We start from the raw sequence: 27,098 nt of genomic DNA on the forward strand, positions 1-27,098 counted from the left end.
TTACCATAAACTGTTCAATGTGCGACAACTGTACTAGAAACACTGATGCAACAACCATCCCAATGGTGCTAACTTTGCAATTTGTTACACAGGTTCACGCATAGACACGCACACACACCCACACAAAAGAATACCACCTGTACCAATGCTACCAATACTTTAAATGAAAATGGTAAATTCATGACGCAATATTTGTTTTTCTATTGATTTCCTTACTGACTGTTGATATCGTTTTTTTCCTCTCCAGAACGAGATACAGAGGATATGGCTCGAGTCGCTTGCATATTTCTGGTCTTTGTGCTGGCCTATCACCGTGGTAAATACTATGTTTTTCTTCTTTTGTTTCGGTGTTCTTGGTAACATGTCAGCGTAGACAAAATTTATCACAATTTTCACTTCGCACATTGCTTAAACATAGCTACGCGACTCTTCGTTCTTAGGGAGAAATACACTTCGTGGCCCTGTTTAAAAAATAGATATATAGAAATGTGCTTTTATTTTACGAAACGTTGCGTGAAAAATAGACAAATTATGCATGATGGTATTGGCTCCTCGTGTGCAGTGTTACGCTCAGCCGGTAGGGACGCGACAGTTGAACCTCCTGCCCATCGTCTGAACAGAAACGGCAACACAATGAGTACACCGGAGGATAGAGAACGACGTTTGGCTGGGGTTATATAAAGAATCCTTCATACAGGACAAGCAGTGCTACTGCATTTCGACGTAGTCTAAAGGCCTGTCCCAACGGGACATATCAAATGGCATAAAGCAACACTTCACCGTCATATCAAATGAAAGTTACTGTTCGGCTGTCCGTTTTATATCGCAGCTCTTAGGCGCCCGTTTCCTGCTTGAGCGTCGTCGTCGGCGTCGGTGTGGGTGTAACCGCGCGTTGCATTATAGGTCGTTTCCAATGATCACGTCACACGTGACGTCACGTGTAACGTCCCGACGGTTACCCTCTTGAGGTTTGCAAGGGTTACCCTCACAAGGGTTACGAGGCTTACCACTGATCTCTATGTCTATATGCTGGATCGCGCTTGACCAGCTCCGCCTATAGACGGGAATACGGCTACGGTCGGCCATCTTTTTATAGAGTTATATTATCTCTAGCCATCATAGTAATATGGCGGACAACGCAATGGCGGCTGCGGCGGCAGGCTGCCACAAAATAGCCGTGGATCTAGTACACTGTACCATGGGTAATATTTCGTGCCTGATTGAAGTTGTTCGACGAAGCAGGTTCTTGAAACACGGCGTGAACGGTAGCCTCATCTTTGAGGACCCGGCCAAAGTTCTACGAAAGCACAGCACCGGGGTAAAGCAGCGCAGCTCGCATCCAAGGCAGACTCCGTACCGGCGTCTGCTTTCGATGCTTCTTTCGATGCGACTTTCGATGCGTGCTGTGCTGCTTTTCCTCGGTACCGCGATTTCGTGAAACTTTCACCGGGTCCCCAAAAATCGGGCTACCGGTCATGCCGGGGTTCAAAAATATGTTTTGTCAAACAATTTTAATCAAGCACGAAATATAACTCACGCTATTCTGATATCAGCCTGCCATCACAGCTGCCACAACCAACGAGGTAGAGGGGCTTAGAGTGATAAACCGGAAGTTCGGAAGTGGCACCCCCCCGGTTGCCGCCATATTTTACGCAAATGTGACCACTCGTCACGTGACCTCCCAAGAGCCGTGACGTCACAGGCAAGATGGCAGCGCCCAGAGCTGGCGGATGCGAGTTTGTTCGGTGCGCGGTAGCCGTGATGTGCAGCTGCTTTCCGACGACTACGGGCTTCTTCGTGCTCGCTGACGCAGGTATAATGTGAAAATATGAAGGAATGAGACTTTATACCGTTTTTGCGCAAGATCGCTCTGGATCATCTGGATATAAACGCCTGTGAGACAGCATCAGCTCTGCATCGCCGTACCGGTGCTTGGATTCCGGGATGTGTCCGAGGATCGATAGAACTTTGAGTGCTTTTAACATGAAATTTTCGCATTCTCTTAGCTTTGTTTGAACGTTGAAATATCTGAGAATCTACGCGAAATGTATACGTCGCGTTAGGGCCTAAGGGAAGTTGTTTCAGCCCTCCGTCACCGAACAACCATAGCAACTTTTAGCGAGGAACCTCCTGCGATTTTAACCTTTTGTGCTAATCCACGATTCTACATTCGATCGCTTTTCTTCCTTTTTTTTGTGTGTGTGTGTGTGTGAGTGCGAAGTGCACCCTTATTTTCAGCTACGAGGTTGGCGTTTTATTGAGTATGGGGAAGAATAAATCGTTGCAGGCACCTGCTTCAAAGCTATTCGACTTGCTATAAGAACAACTGTTTTGGTGCATGCATAGATTAAGTGCGCATTTTTTCTGTTTTGTAGGATTTATTGCAGCTATACTCTTTTCCATCAAGAGTGCATTGTATTAGTCGGTCAATTATTTAATTGTTCTAATTACCTGGATAAGATGATTCATATTTGTGTTCATCCCTTGCCTGGAGAGCAGTCTTGTTGAAAAATGTTGACTACCACTCCTTTCGGTCTCTTCAATAGACTCTTTTTAAAAGTGTGGGCTGTCTATACTTCGCATCACCGTAACTTGGAAAAGGCCAACCGCCACAGCCCCCTCGAGCCAATCAGATAGACGGAGCGTAGGTGTGTGACAAATCTGTGCAGACGAGCACTCTGGTGATATGCTGTCATGTGCCTCTCTCCAATGTGTGTATTGACTCACCGAGACCGTAGCCTTTGCCATCTGCCAAATTCTGATGAAACAAATTACAGTAGCTACTACTGTAATTACCCCAGGCTTTCATACTTTGGGTATTTGTTCGACAAGAATGTTATGTCCGCCATCCCTGTGAATTCGGCTCAGCACCTATCGGACTCGAATGCTGCATTGGCGTTCGACGTGAACTGGGGCCCATTCGTGTGCTTTGCGCCGAAAAAAATGGCGACGGTTGTGTTGCTTGATAAGGTTCTGCAAAGGGTCTATTGTGTCATACATATAGGAAGTGTCATGCTTAATAACAATGCATCAACACATACTATTAAACTATATGCTCAGAGGTGTGTTTGTTTTTCCAATTAACAAGTTACAGCAGTGTGCTTTAATGCTATTATCATGTATGTAGTTTTACGTATCCTCTCTGCAATGCCTACGAAGGCCCCTGGAAGGAATAAATTAATAAATAACATTTTCACATCACTGGAGTTGGTTTTCGGATGCACCACATGTTCAGGAAAGGTTGAACGAATGCAGCCCCTTGCAAGAAGTCTGCCAGTCTGGTATGACCCCTTAATTAATATTGAAGGGTCAGAGAAGCGAGTGTCCTCGTAAGGTCCAGAGCGTGCAATGGACACAATTCTTGGTGTGTAGGCTCTCAAGGCATGAAGGCAAGCGGAAATATGTTTATGTGGTTAGTGTATCAAATATGTTTATTTCCACTTGATTACATAATTATTGATTCTTAGTAAATGGTTCCATAACGAGTTTTTTCTGCGACAGTCTTGTGTCAGGCGTTCAGTCGTAGTACCTGTGGACCTTGTTGTCGGATGACGCTCCTGGCACGTCGGTATTCAGTTTGGTCGAGTGGCAACTTTGACCGACTGATGCTGTCTTGTAATCATACGTCATGTGCACTGAAGCTGCAGGGCTGGCTTCTAATCCAAAAATTTTCCTGGTAGTTTTCGGCATCAATGTAGCAAGCTCGGGCATGTATTGCTTACGTGGCTGTGCCTTTTGCTGCACCGTTGACTTGAAAGCTGGCAACAATTTTTGTTTGCTATCCAAGTCTGGTGATGCTTGCAGTTCACTTTTGAGAGCGACCAACCATTCTATTCCTTCAAGTCACTCAGGGGCATTCTCCCTCAAAGTTGGAAATTGTGTGCTTCGTGGAGTGGACACAGAAAATTGGTGTCAGCAAATTTTTAGGTATTGTCCTTGGACGACAACCGACACCAAATCCACTGTCACTGCATCGCCGCTCACCTGCTTTGTCGTGCTTACCTCTTGTTGAGGTGATGGACATGAGGAGCTTTGGGGTAATGAGGGATTCAGAATCTTCGATTCAGCACCTTCGGCATCAGGGACAAAGGTCGCCGAAGGTAATCCTTAATCTCCCGTGGTCGCTCCTCGAGACGTAATTGAGGGTCGTTTGGCACGAACCCTCGTCGACCAACTCATTGGTACGGGCTGCTTTGGTAGACATGGTCGGCTTCATGCAGTGGTAGCAAAATGGTTTTCGGTCGCACATTCGCATCACCTACGTTTTCCTCAGTGTACTTTGTTGAGCACAGTCCTACACACGATGTCGGGAATGCTTCGGCGTTAGAGTGTCTCATTGAATTGGCATTGAATACTAAGGGGCAGCCGGTGGCGGTCGTCGTGCCATTGTGGCGTAAGTTGCCCTTGGTTTGTCAGATGCCGCTTCGCTCGCAGAAGTCTCGGTTGAAATACCTGTCAAACTTGTTCCGAAACAATCTCGGCAATCAAAATAAAAGCCGGGCAACTGATGGCAGGAAGTAGCTTCCTGATCTCCTCCCAAAAAACGTCGTGGGTGATGTCGTGGATGCCTGGGAGGCTGCCGTCGAAGTAGTAGCTGGACAACTCGAGTGTCGAGACGCCGGGAAGTTGTTCATAGTGGCAGGCTCGGGCATGCAGTGAACATTCCATGTTGGAAGCCTCAGTGATATGAACACTTCGACTGTTGTTGGGGGGGTTGCGGACAAGGCTGCCGAAGGTGTTGTCCCTCACGTGAGGCGCATGGGATTCTTAGGTTCTTGTCTTCTGTAGCATCAAGGTCGGCGTGGGCGTGGGCGCTCGACCAAGCGCAAAACATCCTCCACGAGTGCGGTGGCGCTCTCATTGGGGCACTGTCCTGCACAGAATCAAGAATGCGGCTCTCCTTCGTTGATGTTGGCTGACGGATGCGCGCTTCAGCTTGATCTTGCAAACTTCCCGTGACGTTACGGAGGATCCATGGTTCTCAGACCAGCGCCGGCAGTTGCTTCCACGAGAAGTATAGGTTCTGCAGGAGCTGGTTGTCTGTCCACCCAATGTGGCAGGCGACACTGTCATATTGTTCAATCCAGTCCTTGACGTCTTCATACAGCTTGCGTGAAAAAGCGTCGGAGTGTGATTTGCGACGGGCATGCAAACAATGGTGGGAGGGGATACGGTTTGCTGCTACAGGTTTGTCATTGTTGGCTTAGTCAGCTTCGGATTTTCTGACAGGAGACCGAATTCCGGTGGTTTTTCCTGGTAGCAGCAACTGGCTCGGATTTCAGGTGCTTCGTGGTGTATTTCCCAGGTTACTCCTTGTGGTACTCGGTCGTCTTGCGGTTGTTCTGCCAGGCTCGGGTCAGGACTTTGCTTACGGCTCGACGGGGGTATAAGACGCAGAATAGTCCGCCAGCCGTGTCCCATTATCGGGTAACTCAACTGAAGAGCCGCCGGGTTCACACAGAGTGAAGGGCTACGGGTAAAGTGCTCAGCACCTCCACCTGAACATACGATTACAGCTGAGCATGACCTGCAGTGTCCCAGAATAGCGAATATTGATAGAAGATAGGACTGGAACAAGGATCCGTGACAGTATAACAAAACTAGCAGAAGAGAATCTATCCTGACCACTGAAGAAGCTGCATTGCTTTAGTTGCATTCTGTCCGAATAAATCCTCTCCTTTGGGGTTTGGCGACTGCCGTGGACGAACTGAACTGAAATGGATGTGGGACCACTTTTCTGGTAATGAGCCACTGCAGACTGTTGCCACAAAGCGGCGTGAGCTGGGTACGTAACACGCTCGGTGAAATGTCCGGACAGCTTGCAATTAGCGTAATGAGTGTGGATGAAACATTTGTGTTGACGAAACGTGCGACAGACCAGCGGGATCAATGCCAACTGCAACACCTGTGCTCCGTGAAAGTGCACGTCTACGCCGGAACAATTTCGGAAGCAGCACAGCATCACCTAAAGCATGGCACAGGAACTACCAGCTTGAAGGCAGCTCTTCGGTGCGCCGCACACCTGTGCTCCGTGAAAGTGCACTTCTACGCCGGAACAATTTGTAAGCAGCACAGCATCATTCAGCACGGCACGGGAACTACCAGCTTCAAGGCAGCCTTCCGGTGCGCCGCACAACCGAAGTGAGCCCTCGGTCATTTGATCGAAGCTGCACCACGATTGCACACCGCCAAGCACGACTCACGCAATTTCCGTCGCTAAACTGTGTATCCAAATATATTGCACACGCTTCACTGCAAACCTCGAAGATTCCGATGGTCAACGAGAGCACAGAAACGTCGCCTTAAATTTTATCCTAGCGGTATCCGAATCAATCCGAGGTCCGAGCAACGTAGGTCAGATTGTCTCTTCCGTGGCAATATCCCGGTCGGTCACCAGCGAAATGCACACCGTTTCTCCGTATTTTCACGTTATACCTACGTCAAACACCACGCTGAACTCTGAACGCGCTTTCGACCGGCCTCATATGACGGCTTCCGCGTCTGAAATCAACTCGCCGAGACGAACGACAACCAACGAAGCATTCGACAAGCTCCGGCCCAGCTGGGGCCAGCCGCTGCATGGGCGCTGCCATCTTTCCTGTGACGTCACGTATTTGGTTTGGTCATGTGACGTGTGGTCAAATTTGCGTACAATGGCAGCCTCCTTATGGGGGTCACTTTCGAGTGCAGACCGGAACCCCGGTTTATCGCTCTAAGCCCCTCTACCTCGTTGGCCACAACGCTGTATGCCATGGATGAATGATAGTGGCTGCAGCAGCTGTACCTTGGCTAGAGGTAATATAACTCTACCAAGAAGATGGCCGCCATTGGCCGCATTCGCGGAGCGGGTGAACGCGATCCAGCAATTCTTAGAGATCAGTGAGGCTTAACCTCACAAGGGTTACAAGCGTCACAAGCGTTACACTCACGAGGGTTACCCTCACGAGGGTTACGAGGATTACCCTCACGAAAGGGTCACGAGCGTAACGTCACGACGTTACTGTCACGTGTGACGTCACATGTGACATCATTATAGGAAACGCGTGATGTATGACATCACGTGACGTTACGTGTGACGTCGCATGACGTTACGTGTGACGTCATGCGCAACGTTAATATTGCCGCTAAATTTAGCGGGGAAATTTTTCCGCTAATTTTGGCGGAAAATATTTCCGCTAAATTTACCCTTGTGACGGTACGACTGACGGCACCTGTGACGTCGCACGCCACCAGGTGCTTGGCGACCTGTGTCCTGCCGGGAAGACTCCTTCTTTTTATTGGTTCTGTCGTCGCGATAATCGCGTCGGTTGACTGAAAACTGTCCCACTCTATACACCTTTTTCGCAAGGGCGCCGCCATCTTGAATTGCCGTCACTTCCAGTATGGGCGAAAACATTGTTTTGCCGTCGCCACGCCAATAGAAGGCATTTAGGACAAAAACGTAACAGGCACACATTCTCGTATTGCCTCCCCTCTATTTTTTTACTATTTGCAGGTTGAAACGTTCTAATATTTTTTCGTCGCCCATACCGGATATGCCTACTTGGCGGTCGGGGGCGAAAGTAAGCGGAAAAGGTCTATACGTTCAGGAGAGTCCCGCGTCGCGAATGTGAGAAACACTTTGTGCGGCTGACGTGTCTGTCCGATACCAAACAAGAAGTTCCCACGTAATTTTGGATCGCATGCCTACCGCAGACGTACCAGCCGACGCTGCCGACACTGGTATGAATTATGGGTATGGATTGTTGCCCACCAGGGACAGGTTGTAACATTGGGGCTTTACCGCGACGGACATCTGTCCCCACTGTAGTTGCCCAGAGACGAATGAGCATGTTTCACCAGTTGTGTAGTTGCGTGTACGTCATTCAGTCTTGTGTCTGTACCGTTTGGGATGTGCACCGTTTCCAAAGGCCCAATCGCTTTGAGAAACTGGTTGTGATACTAGTACGCTAAGTCGAAGTACAGATGTAGGGCCAAGATTGAGCGTCGCCGTTTTAGGCCCGTCATTCAGTCTTGTGTCTGTACCGTTTGGGATGTGCACCGTTTCCAAAGGTACCCAATCGCTTTGAGAAACTGGTTGTGATACTAGTACGCTAAGTCGAAGTACAGATGTAGGGCCAAGATTGAGCGTCGCCGTTTTAGGCCCATGTTCCCAATGCTTCCCACGTTGCACGAGTAGATAGTGGACTACTGTTAGAGTGAACTGTAGACGCTTAGAGAGCAGGAATTCCTTCAACGATGGCAATATAGGTTTTGCATAGTGAGTAGAACAGGGTCATAGTGGGCCCCACATCCGTGTTTAAATAAGCATAATGTAGGGTCTCTCAGTGTGGCCTGCGCGCACTCCATTTGTAAATATGTAAATAAACTTTTCTTACAGCAATCAAAAGAAACATTTGAGTGCGTTCTTAGTGTCGCCGCGAAGACACAGTCACGTGCGTTGCCCTTTCAGTTACGAAGAGTCGCGAATTTAACTCTGGCGAGCCTAATTAAAATGCTTGAATACATCCTTAGCTGGAAATTGTGACTGGAGGGTATTTGTTAAGCACATTGGCTCCACTAGAAGAATATTTGTGGCTTCAGGTTGGTCACAAAAGCTGACAATCATCACGCCCAAGGTCATTTAAACAATTTGAGCCAATGGCGTGCCCTATATTTTCGCCCCAAACTCACCACATAATGACCAAGCTCTACATAAGCGGCTCTGGTTCCCGATTGCTTTAAAAAAATATATTCAGACTGCCGGCGAAGACCGTGGTCTATTGAAATGAAAATAATCTCTTTGTAGTGCACCTTTGATTTCAAAATAAATGCGAGCAGTGATACGAAAACTTGAAGTAACAAAATTAAAACACGGTTGCATAACGACGGCGCACTTGGTGCCGACGTATGTCGTCTGCATGTCGCCTGCTTTCTTTAGCTGGTCGGCTGCATCTTACACGCTGCTTTCGACGCATCCACCAATTCGTGCGCCAAACGCACCCCGCCACTCTACTCGGTCGTTTGCGTCGCCGTCCGCCGTTGACCCTGGCAAGTTTTTTGGCTCTATCCTTTACAGAAAGGGATATACGCCCTGCAATTTTACGAGGTCAAATCCACCTGTGAAATAGGCTTTTGATTAAAGGTCTAAATTGCTACGCGCAGTCGCCGAGTTTTACGGCCGGCTTCAGAACGACAATAGAGTGGGTGGGCAGGTCAGCTGGTTGATATTACCCTTTTTTTTTTTTTAAACCGGAGACAACGGACGAAAAAGTGGATGGCACACAAGACGTCTCGGCGTTTCAAACACCCTATATTTGCTACCGTCGTCAAATGTCCATGCAGATTCAGCCGATAATGTTCTCACTCACTGATTCTGATTGGCTACCGCGGTTTTAAGACGTAATACTTATTAAATACACATGACAGCACTACCATTGTTGTTTCAGCTGACGCGGTAAACGGTGATGTGGAAGAGGAAGACCTTCCAGATTTCGTAGGGAGTAAAGGACTATTCCTTGAAAGATTGAAGGGGGCTTGTAACAAGTATTATGACACGAGGGTTATTGTGAGTATAAAAACAATAAATTAATAAGCACTAAACGAGCGATTTAATATATTGTGTCCTTTGTAAGCTGTAGAACATTTTTCTCTGTAGGAAGCACTTGATTTATCTCACTGCCGCTTTAATTGCCGTGTCCACCTTGCTGTGCTTTTTGGTGGAATACGTCCTACACTACTGCTAACAAGCCGAGAACCATGCAGCAATGATGGCAGGGTAAGTTAAAACAACAAACTTTATTTTTTTATGCCCTACCATTAAATTCGAGATTTTAATCACGGCCCTGAAACTTTGCGGTTCTATCTGGCCACCGTGAAGCGAAGTTCGGGTAAATGTCTATATGGTGTGCCACGGAAAGTTTGATTTTAATTGGAAAGAAAATAAACTCGGCGTCTTCATATCTTAGCTGAGACATGCACCATCATTTTTGTCAAGTACTTCACGAAGCATGCCCCTCTTGCAATGGCGCATTTGTCGCTGCATGCAAACGCCTAAATACCTAATAGAAACGTATATGCTTGATTTACCTTGATCCTACGGGTGAAGTCGGTATCCCAGAAGGTGTTGGATTTGCTAGCTTCCCCACACTTCTGCGGTTTTTTCGAAACCTTTCCGTGACATCAATTCACGCGAGTCTGTCATGTGATACTGTCACGCGGTTACTCACACTTTTCCAACCCTTGTCGTGCTGCCCTACGAGAACCTGCAGTGCATTTCTATTGTAAATTGCCCTTTGCGGTCTGTCCTTTGCAATAATAACAAACAACGGCTCAAATAGCGCGTGGCAAAGTCGCCGGGCGGGAAGCCAGACGCTGAAGAAGAAGGAACTGAGCTCCAGTGTTCTTTCTTCCCAGCGCGTGAGCCACGAGGAGCCTTTCTTCACGTAGCTCCTTTTATGAGTCACGTCTATATTGTTGCGGCGACATTGATAAAAAAAAAAAAGTTGTAGCGACGTGACGGATTCGCTTTCAGAGCTCTCCCTCGGCGCAATGCTAGAGTGCATATGGTTTGCAATGTTCGTATCTTGGGTTCGATTCTCGTCAGGGGATGTTCGGGATTGCTTTCTTTCCTATCAACATTTCTTTGCATCTTCGTTTTCATTTCAGAAGATCTTAATTCAAACGAAAAAATAGGTATTTTAATTTCAGGAGAAAATTATTTTCTCCTGAATTTCGTCCCACATTTTTTGTGGTGGTTTTAATAGCTTTTGTTCACGCTTTCTACGGAGATCCAAGCCCTTAAACAGATTTCCTGTAAACGTTTTAAAGCATATGCTGAAAAGAGCATTTACTCTCTTGCTGGGTTTGCCACGCTTTTAGAGGTACAGTTCGTCTCGCAGAGGTTATAGAAACATGAATTGCTCATATCCACATCTGTCTGAGGTTAGCGAGTGTACTTGGTAAGTTTAAATTTCAGCTATTGGTATTTTCGTCAAAACACGATGAAGAGTCAAATGATTGACTGCAGTGGCCAATCGGAACGCCGGAGGGAAGTACGTAAAATGCAACGTCCGAGAGCCCTTTTGCCGTCACATGCCTTTCGACCCTTTACCAAAATAGCTCACGGAGTCATAGCATACGTAAATTTTTAAGTAATGTCGAAAGTTACGATAGAAGTAGAGCCAAGGCAAGCGATAGAAAGACTGAAAAGTGGGCACATCGGTTATTCAGCCCCACGTAGCGGTTGAAAATATTTTTTTTTTCCAAATTGCAAGATAAAGACACGTCGTTTTTGTTGTTGTTGTTGTTTTCGTGTTTTTTTTTCGTGTGTAAAATTGGTCAAGATATTAGAGGCTAGAAAAATCAGCCATCTGCGTTAAGTCATTTTTTAACTATTTTTGAAGATCTCGGCGGAAGACCCTGCACGCACCTCACCTCGCCACCCCACTGTGTCCTTCGCATCATTAAGTCCGTCTGCTATGGTCAGCGTAACCATGGCAACGAAGTGTCAGCTGAGTGAATTCACACATTAACGTACAGTCAGAAGCCAGACACAGCTGACACCATATTCCGAATACCGACTGCTGAATTTAACCTGGCAACGCTAGTTGAATTGAAACTTAATTAAAACTTGTTGTTGGCCTAGTTGGTTCATGATGCAGTATAGACGTTTTTTGCGCGACACAGGGGACAATTACAAGCGAGTAGACACGGACAAGCGCAATGTCCGTGTCTACTCGCTTGTAATTGTCCCCTGTGTCGCGCAAAAAACCTCTATATTGAATTGGGGCGCGTCGGTGCGGCGGCGGGCGCTGGGAGCGGGAAGGGGTCGACTGGATTAACCCTGACGGTTTCGACGAGGCTTGCAGAAGCTCGAACCTGAGATTGGGTACTTTTTAGAAGACTCTATTCTATACTCCGTTCGCAATTAAGCTGCGACTGCAGCGAAAGGTATACGTCACGGATAGCCCGCGCTCCTGGCTTTGATACATGCATTTAAAGCGCGAGCGCTCCTTCTCCGGAAGAAGGCTTCAAAACAGCGACCTTGAGCTCTCGTTGTTGTGGTGCCATTGCCTGCCGTCTCAGCTTAAGGGTGTACGGAGTATGGAGGTAGTACACTCTTATAGCGGGAGCTTACGCCTTTACTTCGAAGCATACCCGCTTTCAACAGCGTTCGATCTACTAAACCTCTATTTTACGGACGTTTGTATTCCGTTCACCCTTAAGTTGACACTAAAAGGTCCGACTTCAGCGTGAGCTTTATGACCTTGCTAACGCAAGTTTCAACGCGCAGGCCCGTGCAACCAGAGAACTGCGAAAGCCAGCGAGCTCATGCTGAAGGCGGAGCTTTTGTCTCAGCTTAAAGGGGCAATGCAACAATTTTTGTAGTTTGCGCAAATACCGCTTAGAACGGATCCCTGGCGTTAATGACCTACGAAACACGCGTTCGTTTTTCACCCCACGCTATAGAAGTCCGAGAAAAATATGAAGAAAAACAAGCAGCGTTCACCCCCTCAACTCGCAGAACAACAAGCGGCCATGTGATCTAAAGCCGATTATATGCCGCCAATGTTGATCACAGTCACGCGCTGGGGTTGGCAAAGCACAGGACGCGCGCTGAGTTCCAGACATTGTTATGGCTCGGCTATTGTCGTCGTTCCAGCGATTGGACACGGGCCACTACCCGAATGCTTCTCGAGCTAGTAATTATCACGAGCCGAAATCGAGTGCCCACGCAATGCTGGGGTCCAATCTACGAAACGCAATCAAATATCGTCATATGGGTGTACTGCGTTTCCCACGTTACGTCATCAAATTTTTCAAAGGAGAGATTGAATGAAAATGATCGCCTTTGTCCTTGAAATTACACCTCAACAAAGGATTTTCTTGGCCAGTGGTGTTGCGTGCGAGTATCCTTGAGTCCCACTAGCGCCAGTAAGCTCGTGTATAGTGAAAAACATTCCAACTGAATATCGTTGCACAGCTCCTTTAAAGGAGCTGTGCAACAATATTCAGTTGGAATGTTGATTTGATGACGTAACATTGGGATCGCAGAACACCCAAGTGACGATATTTGAATGCGGTTCATAGATTGGACCCGAGCCCTGCGTGGACACTCGATTTGGGCTCGTGATAATTACTAGCTCGAGAAGCATTCGGGTAGTCGCCCGCGTCCAATCGCTGCAACGACGACAATAGCCGAGCCATAACAATGTCTGGAACTCAGCGCGTGTCCTGCGGTTTGCCAACCCCAGCGCGTGGCTATGATCAACACTGGCGGCATATAATGGGCTCCAGATCACGTGGCCGCTTGTTCTGCCTGCGAGTTGAGGGGGTGAAGGCTGCTCGTTTTTCTTAAATTTTTTTCTGGGACTTCTATTGCGTGGGGTGAAGAACGAAGGCGTGTTTGATAAGTCATCAACGTTAGGGATCCGTTTTAAGCTGCATTTTCGCAAAGTACAAAAATTGTTGCATCGCTCCTTTAAGGGTGAACAAATTATAGTTGATCGAGCGCTAGAGCTCTGCTGGACCCGCTCTCGACTGCGCACGATCTGCTAAAACTCTCTAAGAAGAACGTACACCGCGGAAAGCGCGTCCAGCGTGCTTGGGCTTAAAGCGCGAAACACACGTACGACGAAAACCTTCCGATCCGACGTGCGGACTGCCGGAATGACCTTGGAAGGCGAGGGTTTTCGTAGCATCGGAGAGCGTTGAAAACCCTCGCCTCCGACCGTCGTATTGCGCGGTCGGACGTCGGATCGGACGGTTTCGTCGTACATGTGTTTCGCGCTTAATCCGTGCGATGAAGTGACGGCACGAGCTTCATTTAGCAAATCGGAGATCTAGAATACGGTCTCCTAAAGGCTCTGTTATACTCCGACGTCGAGCGTAGCAAACACTGCGTACCGTAGAGCACACAGCTACTGATTGGTCACAGATATCGAGTTCCAGCTCGCCGTCCAATCAAAGATCTTCGTTCTGCGCTACGCTGCGTTCGCTGCGCTCAACGTCGGAGAATAACAGAGCCTTGAAATCCCTCATTTTTATTTCTCTTTTTTTTCTTTTTTGCGGAGTGGACCGAAACGAAACGAGTGGTGAACGTGCGTAAGGCAGTCTGCATGGAGGTCTAGTTTGAGACCCTAGGCTTTGCTTGAGCATCTGTTTATAGGGCAACGCACTCTAAAAAAAAAACCGGTGCGTTTGCTTTCCCGTACAACACTCGGAGTGCCAATCAGCGCAACTTACGGAGGGAGCTCAGCGAATGACGATGCCGAAACATATTTTTAGACCAAACAACGCAGTCTAAGCTGTGACATTAAGCAATGCAAAACGTCCCTCCTGCATTGCTTAATGTCACTACTCAGACTGCGTTGTTTGGTCTAAACATATGTTTCGGCGTCGTCATTCGCTCAGCTCCCTCCGTAAGTTGCGCTGATTGGCTCTCAGGGTGTTGTGCGTGAAAGTAGACGCACAAACTTTTTTTAGAGTGCGGACAGAACTTCATAGTATCGTGATACCAGGAAAACATCCGAATATGTATTTTAATGGAGACATACAAAATAGAGGTGGACACATTGTACCGCGATGCAGAAATACAAATATAAAACGTAGTGGAAAAATACTCTCCAAATAGATATGTATCAGGAAACTGTCCAACCCTAAATTGACGATTTGCTAGCCCGCAAAAATTAGGAGTCGACGGCCTATGGTACGGATTCGGTGACGTCACACAAATCTTAACTTCGCCCGCATTGAAATAAATTTAGCATTAAAAAGGTGCATTCGCGTCATGGGTAAGCAATTTACCTATGGGCGACTGCTCGAATTAGTAGATTAGAGCTTCTTTTCTAAACAATGTATGCTGAGAACGGTTCCAAGCCATAACACAATAATTGCCAAAAAGGAAGTAGGATTTTCCGGAAGAACGACGGTAGGTTAGACTGAGAAGAAGACTTGGGCGATGTTAATAGTAGGAGTAAATTTAACTTATTATTAATATTTTGGCAGGAAAAGGATTTGGACCACGCAATCGGCGTAAAGCCAACGATGCCCGCGGTGTCTTAGTATGCCAAAAAACATCAATATTATATTAAAGGTGTGCTTGTTCTGCATCGAATAATTCAGCAAAAATTAAACATGAAATACAAAGATCGAACCCCCCATGAGAGGATATAATTTTTACACACGCAAAAATAAAAAGTAAGAAGCTAACCATTACCTTTCACTACCCTTCTTAGAATTAAAGCCTGTCTTTGTGAATATAGATGTCAATAATTAGGTTTTGCAAGTTAAATCGATGCAATTTTCTTCTTTTTTTTTTCCAGATATGCGTCCGAGGAGTATGCACCTACGCGTCATGAAACGGTCAAGTATCCTGGCCGGTGCTGAAGACTTCAAAGAAAAATTGAGGTTTTAGTAATATGATTAAAAAAAACGAACTGTAGTCAATAAAGACGTTCTTACAATTCCTTACAAAACGTGGTTATAATTGTCATGTCATGTACCCTTTTTAATGCGATAGCATTCTTTAGCTACTTCACCCGGTTTTCGCGATACGCTCTTTGATCTTGAAAGCGCCGTGCCTATGAGCGGCGCGCGTATTCGCCTCCCAAATGCGGAGGCGCCTCGTGGCGGCGCGGTTCCTCCGCATAGGCAGCACATCCATATTCGCAGGCGCTGCGCGTCATCCTATAGGTCTTCCTAGAGGTCGTCCTAGAGGTCGTCCTCGAGGTTGTCCTTGAGATCGGCCCAGAGGTCATCCTAGAGGTTGTTCCAGTCGTCGTCCTTGACATCGCCCGAGAGGTTGTCCTAGAGGTCATACTAGACATCGTCCTTGACGTCGCGCTAGACGTCTTCCTTGATGTCGTCCTAGACGGCGTGCTTCAGGTCGTCTTGGAGGTCACCCTTGAGATCGCCCTACACGTTCTCCACGACGTCGTCCTTGATGTCGTTCTACTGGACAACGTCGAGGACGACAAGCATGACGGGGCGGCAGTACGCACAAATTCACATTTTCACCCAAGCTAAGAGTGAATCATCGGTTTGAGTTGAGCTAGTTGGCGCATGGTCAACGATGGTGGGAGGAAGACGAAGTCGACCTATCCAAATCTTTCCACAGTGAGCTCCGACAAATCACCCGATTTGCACAGTTTTTCCATCCAACAGGGGAATAACGACTTCATAATCGGAGAGAGGTTCACTCACGGCATCGATGGATACCTGATTTTTTGTGGGTTCATTATCTGTATTTTATTCCCACCTTTCGAATGATCACGCCATGGCGGTAGCTAAGCCTCGCAAGAAAACTTAGACCCGAATATGGAAGGTCTCACCGCTCCTGTCGACGGCGGCCACACACTGTCGGAGACGCATCCCTCACTAATAACCGGCAAGCCACCCACCTTCTCCTCACCTGCGCAAACCATTATGGCGCCAGACATCCACCGTTACGAGACAGCTACCGAAGAAGACAACTACACACTTGTCCACTACGGGAAGAAGGCCCGTACTACCCCCCTACGCTCAACGGAGCTTAAAACAGTCATAATCCGACCACAAAGTGCCATGAACCTTCTTCAATACAAACAACATCACATTGCAATCGCCGTAAGGCAAAACGCCCTCCTCACCCCACACGAAGCCCAGGATCTCTCGGTGCACATCAAGCAACAAAACAATATAATAGTGATCAAGACCCCAAGCCCGATGGCGGCGGAGAAAATTGCGACCCTGTCTCAACTCCCACTTGGACAAACCGTATACAAAGTCCAGGCGTATATCACCGCACCGGCCAACTCCTGCAAAGGTGTCATTCACGGAGTGGATCCCGGTACAACCTCTGAACACCTCATGCAGCACTTGGCCACTTTCGGACCCACCATACTTGCCGCCCGCATTATGGGCAAGACAGAAACAGCCATTATCACCTTTGAAGGAAGCACCGTACCCTGGAAAGTTCTTTATCACCGAGCTATATTCCGGTGCTGGCCCCATCATCCGAAGGCACAGTTCTGCTCCCTATGCTTGATGTATGATCATCGCGCAGACAACTGCCCCACCAGATCAACCACAATCAGATGTGCTGATTGCACAAAACAACTTAAGCAACAAGGAGAAGAACACCAATGCTTCCTTCTCTGCATCCACTGCGGAGGGGAGCATAGGACCAACGACCCCGATTGCCAAATCAAGAAGCAAAAGGATCAGAGACGGACCAAAGAATCCTATCTTCAACGTATCAGGCTGCGCAACAACACCATGATCCCGCAACATCAACAGCCTGCACGAGCATGGGGAGCACACAACCAAGCATCGCCGCCACATCAGGGCCCCAATTATGAGCACGCATTCCCCGCACTGGCACCACGAGGTCAGCCATCGCAGCCGTGGCAAGGGCAGCTACCACGACAGGACAAGCACATCACTTCCGCCACCATGAACAACGCACCTCCGCCACCACCGGCCGCATCGGCAGATGCGACAAACCGAAACCAATGCACGACCCCCAGCAAGAACCAATTATCCTGCCTGGGCGCTGGGAAAACCGCTCCGCCCGGAAAGACAGGTGAGCCAAGCACTCCAGCTCCACTCCAACAACCCGAAACCCCCAACTTCAACGCCTCACCCGCACATCCTCCTCCCATTTACGCAGCACTTCCATACCAACAGCACACAAAACAAGCCAATCCCCCCTGGTCAACACACAGGATAGTATCCCGTGTGGACAAACCAGATGCTATCGTAGCATGTTTTGACAAACTGGAACAGAAGCTAGACCGCCTAACCAACAGTGTCGATAAACTCGCATCGACCTATGAACGCCACGAACTGCGACTAACCCTGCTAGAGCAACGCGTAGACCGCATGCTCAAACGACTTCTCCCCGACGAAGATTGGAGCGCCGACACCATGGACTACACGCTCCAATCACAAAAGAGACATATTCCCCAAGACCAAGAGGACACCGCGAGCACCCACTCAAAAAACGCAAGAGTAGATAGTTCATGCCTCAAATAAGTTCTGAGAACCTTCATGTTTGGCAGTGGAATTGCCGCGGAATCACCCACAAAAAAGCATTAATCACGCAATACCTCCTCAAATCAGAAACTCCTCCCCACGTCATACTTTTACAGGAAACTTACAAAGCGCACAACCTCCCCAAATACAAAGCAACACACTCAGCACACAACGAGCATGACCAACCATTATTATCAACTTACGTGAAACGTGGCATTAAACACTACACAGAAACAGCACCGGACAACATAAAAAAATTCACCTTAATAACGACAATATACCCAGACAACTCACAACGCCCCATAAAGCTTTACAACGTCTACAATCCACCCAAATCTAAGCATGACCTGAAACTTATCTTTAAGCACGCCAAAGACGATGAAGGGACACACGACATTTATATCATGGGAGACTTTAATGCACCCAACACGTCATGTGGATACAAGGCAAACACCAAAACGGGCAGGCTACTAGAAGAAAACATACATGGCTTTCAGTACACTGTCCTCAACACGCCGGGGGTAACGACCCGCACGGGGACACGCGCACAGGTTTCCACAACACCGGACCTCGCACTGCACAAAGGGCGATACGCCACTACGTGGGAGAACAGTCACGAGAACCTGACTAGTGATCACGACATACTACACATCACGATCCAAATCACGCTAAGAAAGCGCCGCACAAAGGTCGCCTTCACAGACTGGAACAAATTTCGCAAGCTGAGGCAGAGCACAACAGACAGCGAACACGACACCTTAAACATGTGGACCAAAAGCCTAATGGACACTAAAGAACAAGCCACCAGCCCGCAAACAACTTCGGCGCCTGCAGACAAGCCAGACCCACATCTCCTACGTCTTTGGAAAAAACGAAAAAGGCTTCTTAGAATCTTAGCTAAGCAGCCACACAATGATCACCTCCGCAAAAAAATAGAAAACATAAGCATAGAGGCGATTATTCACGCCCAGATGCTAGAAATGACAGAGTGGAACGACACTTGTGACAGAATTCAAAATACTCTACACAGCAAACAAACCTGGCACCTTCTGCGCGCCCTGCTCGGCACGAAGAAAGACGTTATCCCCACCATAGAGAAACACGTGAGCACAAAAGGCATCAACAAAACCTTCAAGGAACTACAAAATCTCTACATTCCAACAACACACCAGTCATTTTACAAAAACTACACGGGCCCCGCCAACGAATACATCGACAAGGATTTCACCCTGGCCGAGCTCAACGGTGCACTAACCCAAAACAATCGCAAGACCACGCCGGGCCCCGACGGCATCACCTACACCCTGCTGCGCAACCTTCCTGACAGAGACAAGGAGACACTTCTAGACCATATCAACCAACATTGGAACGCAGGCACACTTCCGGACGTATGGAAAACATCGCACATTACCATGATTCCGAAACCGGGAAAAACAGCCACACTCAGCAATCTCAGACCAATATCCTTAACATCTTGCGTGGGAAAAACTGTGGAACGGCTTGTACTAAACAGATTAGAAGAACACCTGGAGGACACTAAACACTTCCCGCATCAGCTCATAGGGTATCGTAAGTACATATCCACGCAGGACCTCTTTCTAATACTACAAAATACACTTCTAATACCCAAGACAGCACAGACACAAGCACTCCTCGCACTTGACGTGAAAAAAGCTTTTGATAACATTACCCATGATCACATACTCGAATCAGTTCTCGACACCGGCAGTGGCACCAACATGTACAACTACATACGCAGTTTCCTCTAAGGCCGGATAGCGCACTTTAGAGCCGCAGGTGCACTCTCCTCGCCCGTTGACATAAACCGAGGCACACCCCAGGGATCAATTCTATCCCCCACTCTCTTTAATCTCTGCATGACCACACTATCCAGGCAGCTGTCCACAATCCAAAACCTTCACCACACATTATACGCCGACGATATTACCCTTTGGTGCGAAACCGGATCTCCAGGAGAAGTCGAAACTAGCCTTCAACAAGGCGTAAATACCATAGTAACATACCTAAATGAAGCTGGGCTACAACTCTCGGCCGAAAAATCGGAATTACTCCTCATGAATCGAACACAGTACCAAAAGAACGCCAATGAACTAGTGCAAATTAGCATATCAGGCAAGGTCATACCGAAGGTGACATCCTGCAGAATACTTGGATTCACCATACACCACAACAACAATGCTAACCCAAACACTTTACAGTTTCAAAAAGACTGCCGAAATCTGACGCACCTAATCAGACGCATCATTAACAAAAAACACGGTCTCAGAGAAGAGCAGGCGAAGCAACTCGTCACCGCACTCGTACACAGCAAGCTCCTCTACACTGCACCATACCTCAACCTCGCGCAAACACAAACCCGAAAACTTGAATCCGCACTCAACACCCTATACAAAGCGGCCCTGGGACTCCCTATATACACCTCAAACCAACGGCTTGTAGACACGGGCCTCTTTCACAGCCTTGCCGAACTGACACAACAGCATAGAGATAGGCAGATAGCGCGCCTCTCCCATACGGTGCAGGGACGCGACATCCTCAAAAGATCAGGAATCACCCCTATCTCGCTTACATCAATCAGCCCAGGCCTTCCCCTCCCCCGTAACATCGCATTTCCCAACATACCCAAAAATATGACGCGACACCTCCATGAAGGGCGACGTCAAGCACAAGCTGCTAAACACCGCAGAGACGAAACATGTATAACAATATATACGGACGCAACACGTTCCCACACTGGATCATTCGCCTGCGCAATCTATACACCTGCACAGACAACACCCATCACACACGTGGAAGGACCCTTTGACAACCCCCCAAACATCACCACGCTGGAAACATACGCGATTATATATGCCATACACGCAGCTTCTCTGCTCACTGAACACAATAACGCCAACATTAATCTCTACACCGACTCAGCCCAAGCACTTCGCAACATGCAACACAGGTTATTGGAGCCACATCTACATGATATCCTAAAGGACGCCTACACACGCAACAACAACATCAGAGTCACCCTGCGCTGGATACCTGGCCACGCGGGTATTGAGGGAAATGAGCTGGCACATCAACTCGCCCGCGAGATCAACTTCCGGGCTCCCTCGATCCCCTGGCCGAACCCAACGTCAGCGGACGACGCCGCAACTTACAAAAAGCAAATAGCCGAGCACTACAAGAACATTAGGGAAAGCCGTACCACCCTTCCCAAACCACACCCTTCACTTAGCACCGAACAAGCACACATTCTCCGCAAAGTACAAACTAACACTCTCCTCACCCCGCTAATGCTCTACAACTTCAGGTGGCAGAAGACAGCTCACTGTCCCAACTGCCCCGAGGTCAGGGCTGACACAGAGCACATACTCTACGCCTGCAACACTGCGCTCAACTCTCCCTACTTCCCGTACCCATCCCCTCCCTCCTGGAATGCTTGGCTCAGCTCGGACTCGGCGGACCTCCAATGGGCCCTGGCGGAGCAAGCGCTCCTTTTCACAAGGCCGTAGTTTTTGGCTTTTAATAAAGTTGTTCTCCTCCTCCTCCTCAACGATGGTGGTGAAACAGCTTTAACTATACCCACTAAATGAGCTGCGCTTAGAGTATCGGCGCTCCGTTGCCCAACCACTCTACCCCGACATTGATGATGCCGCCACCATATTGGTGCTCGTGCAGAGCAGACGCAACTGCCGATTTTCTTGATTGAAGCGCGCGGCTTCCTTAGCATTAGATTCGGTGTTAGGAAGCTAATGTAATATTGCTTTGCTCTGTAACGAGCTGTGGTGAGGTCGGAAACATTGTCATTTTGTATATAGAGCTTCCACATCGCGGTAAAGATCAGATTTTCGGGTTCGAAACTCGCGGTGTACGCATCTCTTCTTCGTGTTCGCTATACCGGCGACCAGGGCTGCAGCCTAACATTGGCGACGAGGAGAAAACCTTAAAAAGCCATCATGAACTTCGGGCTTACGCCGCCGCTGCCGTTTCTGCAAACGCCAGGCCAGCTTCCGGTTCCATGGCCACAATGGGAACAAACGTTCCTCGGGTTTCTTGAGGCTTCCGGCGTGTACGAGTTCAAGACGTCGCGGCGTGCCGCCATCCTGCTGCACTGTCTTGGAGTGGAGGGACAACGGCAGCACAACGTCGTGCCCACGTCGACACCACCTCAGCAGCAGCCGACCACAGAGGCCGAAGGCAACTCTGCGACTGCAGGTGCGACGGAAGAAGGCAAGCCTGCTAGTGTAGATACCACGGAGGAGTTCGCTTCTACGCTGAAGCTCGTAAGGAGGATTTCTGCAGCCACAACTAACATATTTGTTGAGCGACATCGATTCAAGCAGAGATTACAGCAGCCAGGCGAGCCAATGGAAGGATACATCACGAGCTTGCGCGAGAAAGCCGCCAAATCCGAGTACGATAGCACCACCGACGTGATGATTCGGGACCAGCTCGTTTCAGGCATTTCATCTGACAGACTTTGGGAACGTCTCCTGTTTAAAGGGGCACCGCTGACACCACAAAAGGCCGTATTAATGGCAACGCATTACGAGGACACCCAGCACAACCTGCAAGAATTTGCAGCTGAGGGGGCGGTGCATCGCGTTACTGAAAATATAAAAAAAAGAAAGAACGAAGAGGAGGTGACTAAAGTCGTTATTACCGTTGTGGGTCGGCATGTCCGTGGCACGTTAAGTGAGCTGCAAAGCGCGACGAGCTCTGTGCCTTAAATGAAGAAAGACCGGTCACTTCGAGAAGGTTTGTAAAAGCACCACGACGCAGGGCCTGGACGTGAAAGAAATTAGCGAGACTACGAATTGTGACGTCGTACTTCTTCAAGTGAATTCGGACAGCGGACAACGTGGCATCTACGCCGATCTGGAAGTAGAGACAGTGAGTCTGCGCTTTCTGGTAGACACAGGCTCTTCAGTGTCAATCATCACCGATGACATTTATCCGCAATGGTTCCGCGAGCGACTGGCTCTGGCACCGCGTCTGTCAACCTGATGGACTATTCCGGCTTCAAGATCGAAGTGAAGGGATGATTTTTCGCCAGCGTTCGCTACAAGGAGCGTTCGACTTGCGTACTATTTTACGTGGTGTCGAAGGGGACGCCCCTCATCGGACTAAATACAATCTGCAATTTACAACTCCTAATTGAAGGAGGAACCTTGCAATGTTTGCACACGCGAACCGATGAGAACTTACTACCTCTGACATTAAGAAACAAGTCTCACACTTATTAACCGACAAGCTTGGTCTAGTGAAGGGCTTCGCTCACCAGGTCAAGAGGCGGGAAACAGTTAAGCCCGTGGCGGCAAAACTGCGGTGGCTGCTTTTAGCATTGCGGCACGCCGTGTCCGTGGAACTGCGCCGATTGGAGCAAGCTCTAATCATTGAACGGGTCGAAGCCTCTGAATGGATATCTCCATTTGTGGTCGTAAAGAAAAAGGAAACCACGATCAGACTGTGCGTAGATTTGCGCGAGCAAAACAAGGCCATTTTAGTGGGTGGATTTCAACTCTCACATACAGAGGAGCTCCTTCCCCAACTTGCAGGGTAGAGTCACTTCTCGAAGCTAGGTTTGGCCTCGGCTTATCACCAAGTTGAACTGACAGCAGACAGCCGGGAGCTGACAACATTCGTCACTCATTACGAACTTTTTCGTTTTCGAAGAGTTTTTTTTTTAGTTGGCGTCAGCTCCGGCAGCATTTCAGAAAATGATGACCATGATCCTGGATGGCTCTAAGGGGGTGCTATGTTACATTGACGACGTGATCGTAACCGGCAAGTCCGAAGCAGAGCACAGGGGAAATTTGCAGGAAGTTCTACATCGCACTTCTACAGCTGGACTTCAGCTTAACCAGAAATGCGAGTTCAACGTGCAAGCGCTCGACTTTCTGGGACACACCGTGAGTGCAGAGGGACAAACCCCTCTTCACTCCAAAGTAGAAGCTGTGGCTAAAGCACCAGTACCAAAAGATCGAGCTGCTTTGCGGTCGTTCTTGGGACTTGTCAGATACTACGCAAGATTTTTGCTGAAATGTGCAGAAGTAGTAGCGCCTGCATCTGCATCTGCATCCATGCATGGATGCAGATGCATCCATGCATGGGCTCGGTGCTGGGCTTCAGCAGGATGTTGGCAATGACTTGAGAACAGTGTCGTTTGCCTCACAAACACTCTTGCCGGCTGAATGGAAGTTCCCCGTAGGAGAGAAGGGCCGATTGCCTGCGTGTGGGCGTGCGAGCATTGGCACGTGTTTTTCTGGGGACGGCTGTTCAAACTACGCACGGATCATCAAGCGCTAGTAACTATAATATCCTCTTCAGGGAATGGCCGAAGGCCACTGAGGATCTCAAGGTGGTCATTTTGCCTTCTTTATTACAACTTCAAAGTTGCATATCACCGAGGAAGCGACAACAAAGTAGCAGACGCTCTGTCAAGGTTGCCATTACCTACCGGTAATGAAGAAGAGGAAGAAATTGTATCATTCGTGTCATCTTGCATCACAAAGCATGAACTACAAGAGGCTGTACAAAAGGATGAGACATTACAACTTGTCATGAAGTACATTTCAACCAGGTGGCCAGCCAAGAAAAGCTTGGCTTCCAAGTTACTTCCATTCTTCCGAGTGAGAGACAAGTTGGTAGTAGCGGACAACTTGCTGCTGCGAGGAGAACGACTGGTCATCCCAGCGTCGCTGTGGCTACCATGATTGAGCTGGCACACGAGACCCATCCTGGCATTGTCAGGACCAAGCAGAGGTTGCGCGAGCGATATTTGTGGTCGGGTCTCGGCCTACAAGTGGAGCAAGTCATCAGGAACTGCTGTGCGTGAATGCCAGTCTGCAGACAAGTCTGCCAAACCCGTCAGAGCACTCTTTCAGCCAATTCCGCTTCCAGAGCGGGTCTGGCAGAAGCTGGCTGTGGATATTGTTGAGCCATTCACCAGTACTGGGAGTGAACACCAGTATGCCATTACCTTGGTAGACTTTTACTCAAAGTGTCCAAAGGTATGCTTTGCATCAGTTGTGACAACACAGACGGTCATTAAGTTTTTATCTGCTACGTTTAGCAGAGAAGGCCTCCCAGATGAAATTCTGACGGGTCATGAATGGCAGTTCAAGTCGGCAGCCTTTGAAGACTTCCTGAAAGAACGAGGAATATGTCATGGCTGCTCGTCGGTTTATTGCCCATAGCACAACGGGCAGGTGGAGCGGTTTAACAAGGTCTTCAAGGGGTTCCTCCAGGTGGCAGCGCTGGAGTACCGGCCTCTTGAAGTGGCCGTCCCGGAATACCTGGGCGTTTACAGGTGCATACCTCGTGCCACAACGGGAGTACCGCCTGCTCTGCCCCTGTAGGGTCGAGTTCCTCGGTCGAGGCTGGACATTGTGGGGTTTCCATCATCAAAGTTCTTTGTGAAATCCTAGCTCTGAATTAGCTGACCTCTGAGCGCGAGTACAGCAGCGGCAGGCTCACAGCAAGAGCTACACGGACTCCAAGAGGGGAGCAAGGGCGCCAACATCCAAACTGGGCGATTTCGTTAGGGTCCGCAAGCCAAACATACCAAAGAAAGGTACATCGCACTATACGCGCCCAATGCTATCACTGGTACACCTGGGCGAAGTTCTTACAGGCTCAGCGACAACCGGACCTTGAATGCGTCAAAGCTTTCCGGTTGTGGAGGAGCGGGGAAGCGCCTGTCGACAGCGTCACAGCAAGCGGCGTCAACGCTGGAGTCGGCTGATACGGCTGTAGCCGAGATCCCAGAGACTCGTCCCGTGGCTACTTCGGCGACAACGGAGACCGCGGAGATTGATTCCGTGTCGGCTTCAGCGGTACCGACGGTACCCGAGACCTCACTGGCTTGTTCGGAGCGAGAGGGAGGAGCTTCGGCCCAGGTCAATACAAGGACAACGACGAGAGTACCCGTGCTATAGAGAAAGCCTGCCTGGCAGAGAGACTTTGTAATGATCCAGCTATGTTACTGTTTTTTTTTTACTCTCAGTTACACTGTTCCTTTTTTATTTCTTGTATTTAGTTTCTTGGGTTGTTGCTTTTTAGAAAGTGAATAGGTTGTGTCGGCAACATTGTCATTTTGCATATAGACGCTTTGCACACGCGCCAAATTACAGCCGCCATTGCTGACCTTCTCTTCTCTTACCGAGATGCCGAGCAACTGAAACGGTAGTTGACGATCCTTTACAAAGGTCGATGCTTTAGAAAAGGACACGGTGGAATCTTATGTGGCAATAACCTGGCCTGCTACGGTAACGATGAAGTGAAATAAACGGAATAAGAGGAAACAAAAACTGAAGGTCAGTTCTGGCGGCGTCCATGCACAGCTCCTGCAAAGCGTCTATAGAGCATCCACATCGCGATAAAGATCAAATTTTCGGGTTCAGAGCTCGCGGCGTAGGCATCTCTTCTTCGTGGTCGCTATGCCGGGGACGAGGGCTGCAACATAATATCTGTTAAATCATTTGAGAGCAGAAAAACGTTTCCTGGAATTTCAGACAAAGCTTCAGAGAACTGGCAACCATGATTTTAAGCCACAATATGGCGAAGTGTCGTTACTCTGAAGTGTAGTTCTAGTGGCGTTAGATTGAAGATTAAACGATTACAGCTAGACAGGACAACAAAGACACACGAGGTTGCAGTGATAGTTGGCAAACATCTTGAACAATAAACGATTACAGAAAGACGGAAGCTCAAACCTTTACACAAAGACGAAGCAGTCGCTCAATGTCCAAGTTGCGCACTGCAGTCACGCTCCGGTTTTGTCAAAATTTAGAGCCATTTGCCAATTGCCGCACCAATCGGTTATCTTTTTTCGTGGTTCGTTTAGTTGAATTTGGTCAGCTTGGCATTTTATCTCGCGATAGATAATACAGTCGACGGCAAAAAGTTTTATATTTGCATCGATTTCATTAACAATCTCATTTATATATACAAAAAACAAGAGTGGTGCCAAAACAGTGCCTTGCGGGACACCAGACAGTACTTCAACTGGTCGAGACACATGTCCTTGATAACATACAAACTGAAACCGATTTTTTAGGTACTCTTCTATCTACGATACTATAGGA

General features: G+C 48.4%; 1 protein-coding gene and 1 pseudogene across 1 annotated transcript; both read left to right on the top strand.

Annotated features, from left to right (window-relative positions):
- Positions 1-264: 264 nt before the first annotated feature.
- Positions 265-15,341, top strand: LOC120849383. The gene is made up of 4 exons (XM_042286856.1): positions 265-316; positions 9,429-9,547; positions 9,638-9,757; positions 15,306-15,341. Exons 1-4 carry the CDS (start codon positions 265-267, stop codon positions 15,339-15,341), a joined length of 327 nt encoding a protein of 108 aa, XP_042142790.1.
- Positions 15,342-19,785: 4,444 nt separating this feature from the next.
- LOC120842140 lies at positions 19,786-21,202 on the top strand (annotated as a pseudogene).
- The last annotated feature ends 5,896 nt before the right edge of the window (positions 21,203-27,098 follow it).

The sequence above is a fragment of the Ixodes scapularis genome, unplaced genomic scaffold (genome assembly GCF_016920785.2).
Source record: "Ixodes scapularis isolate PalLabHiFi unplaced genomic scaffold, ASM1692078v2 PGA_scaffold8__174_contigs__length_109621045, whole genome shotgun sequence".
NCBI classification, from domain to species: domain Eukaryota; kingdom Metazoa; phylum Arthropoda; class Arachnida; order Ixodida; family Ixodidae; genus Ixodes; species Ixodes scapularis.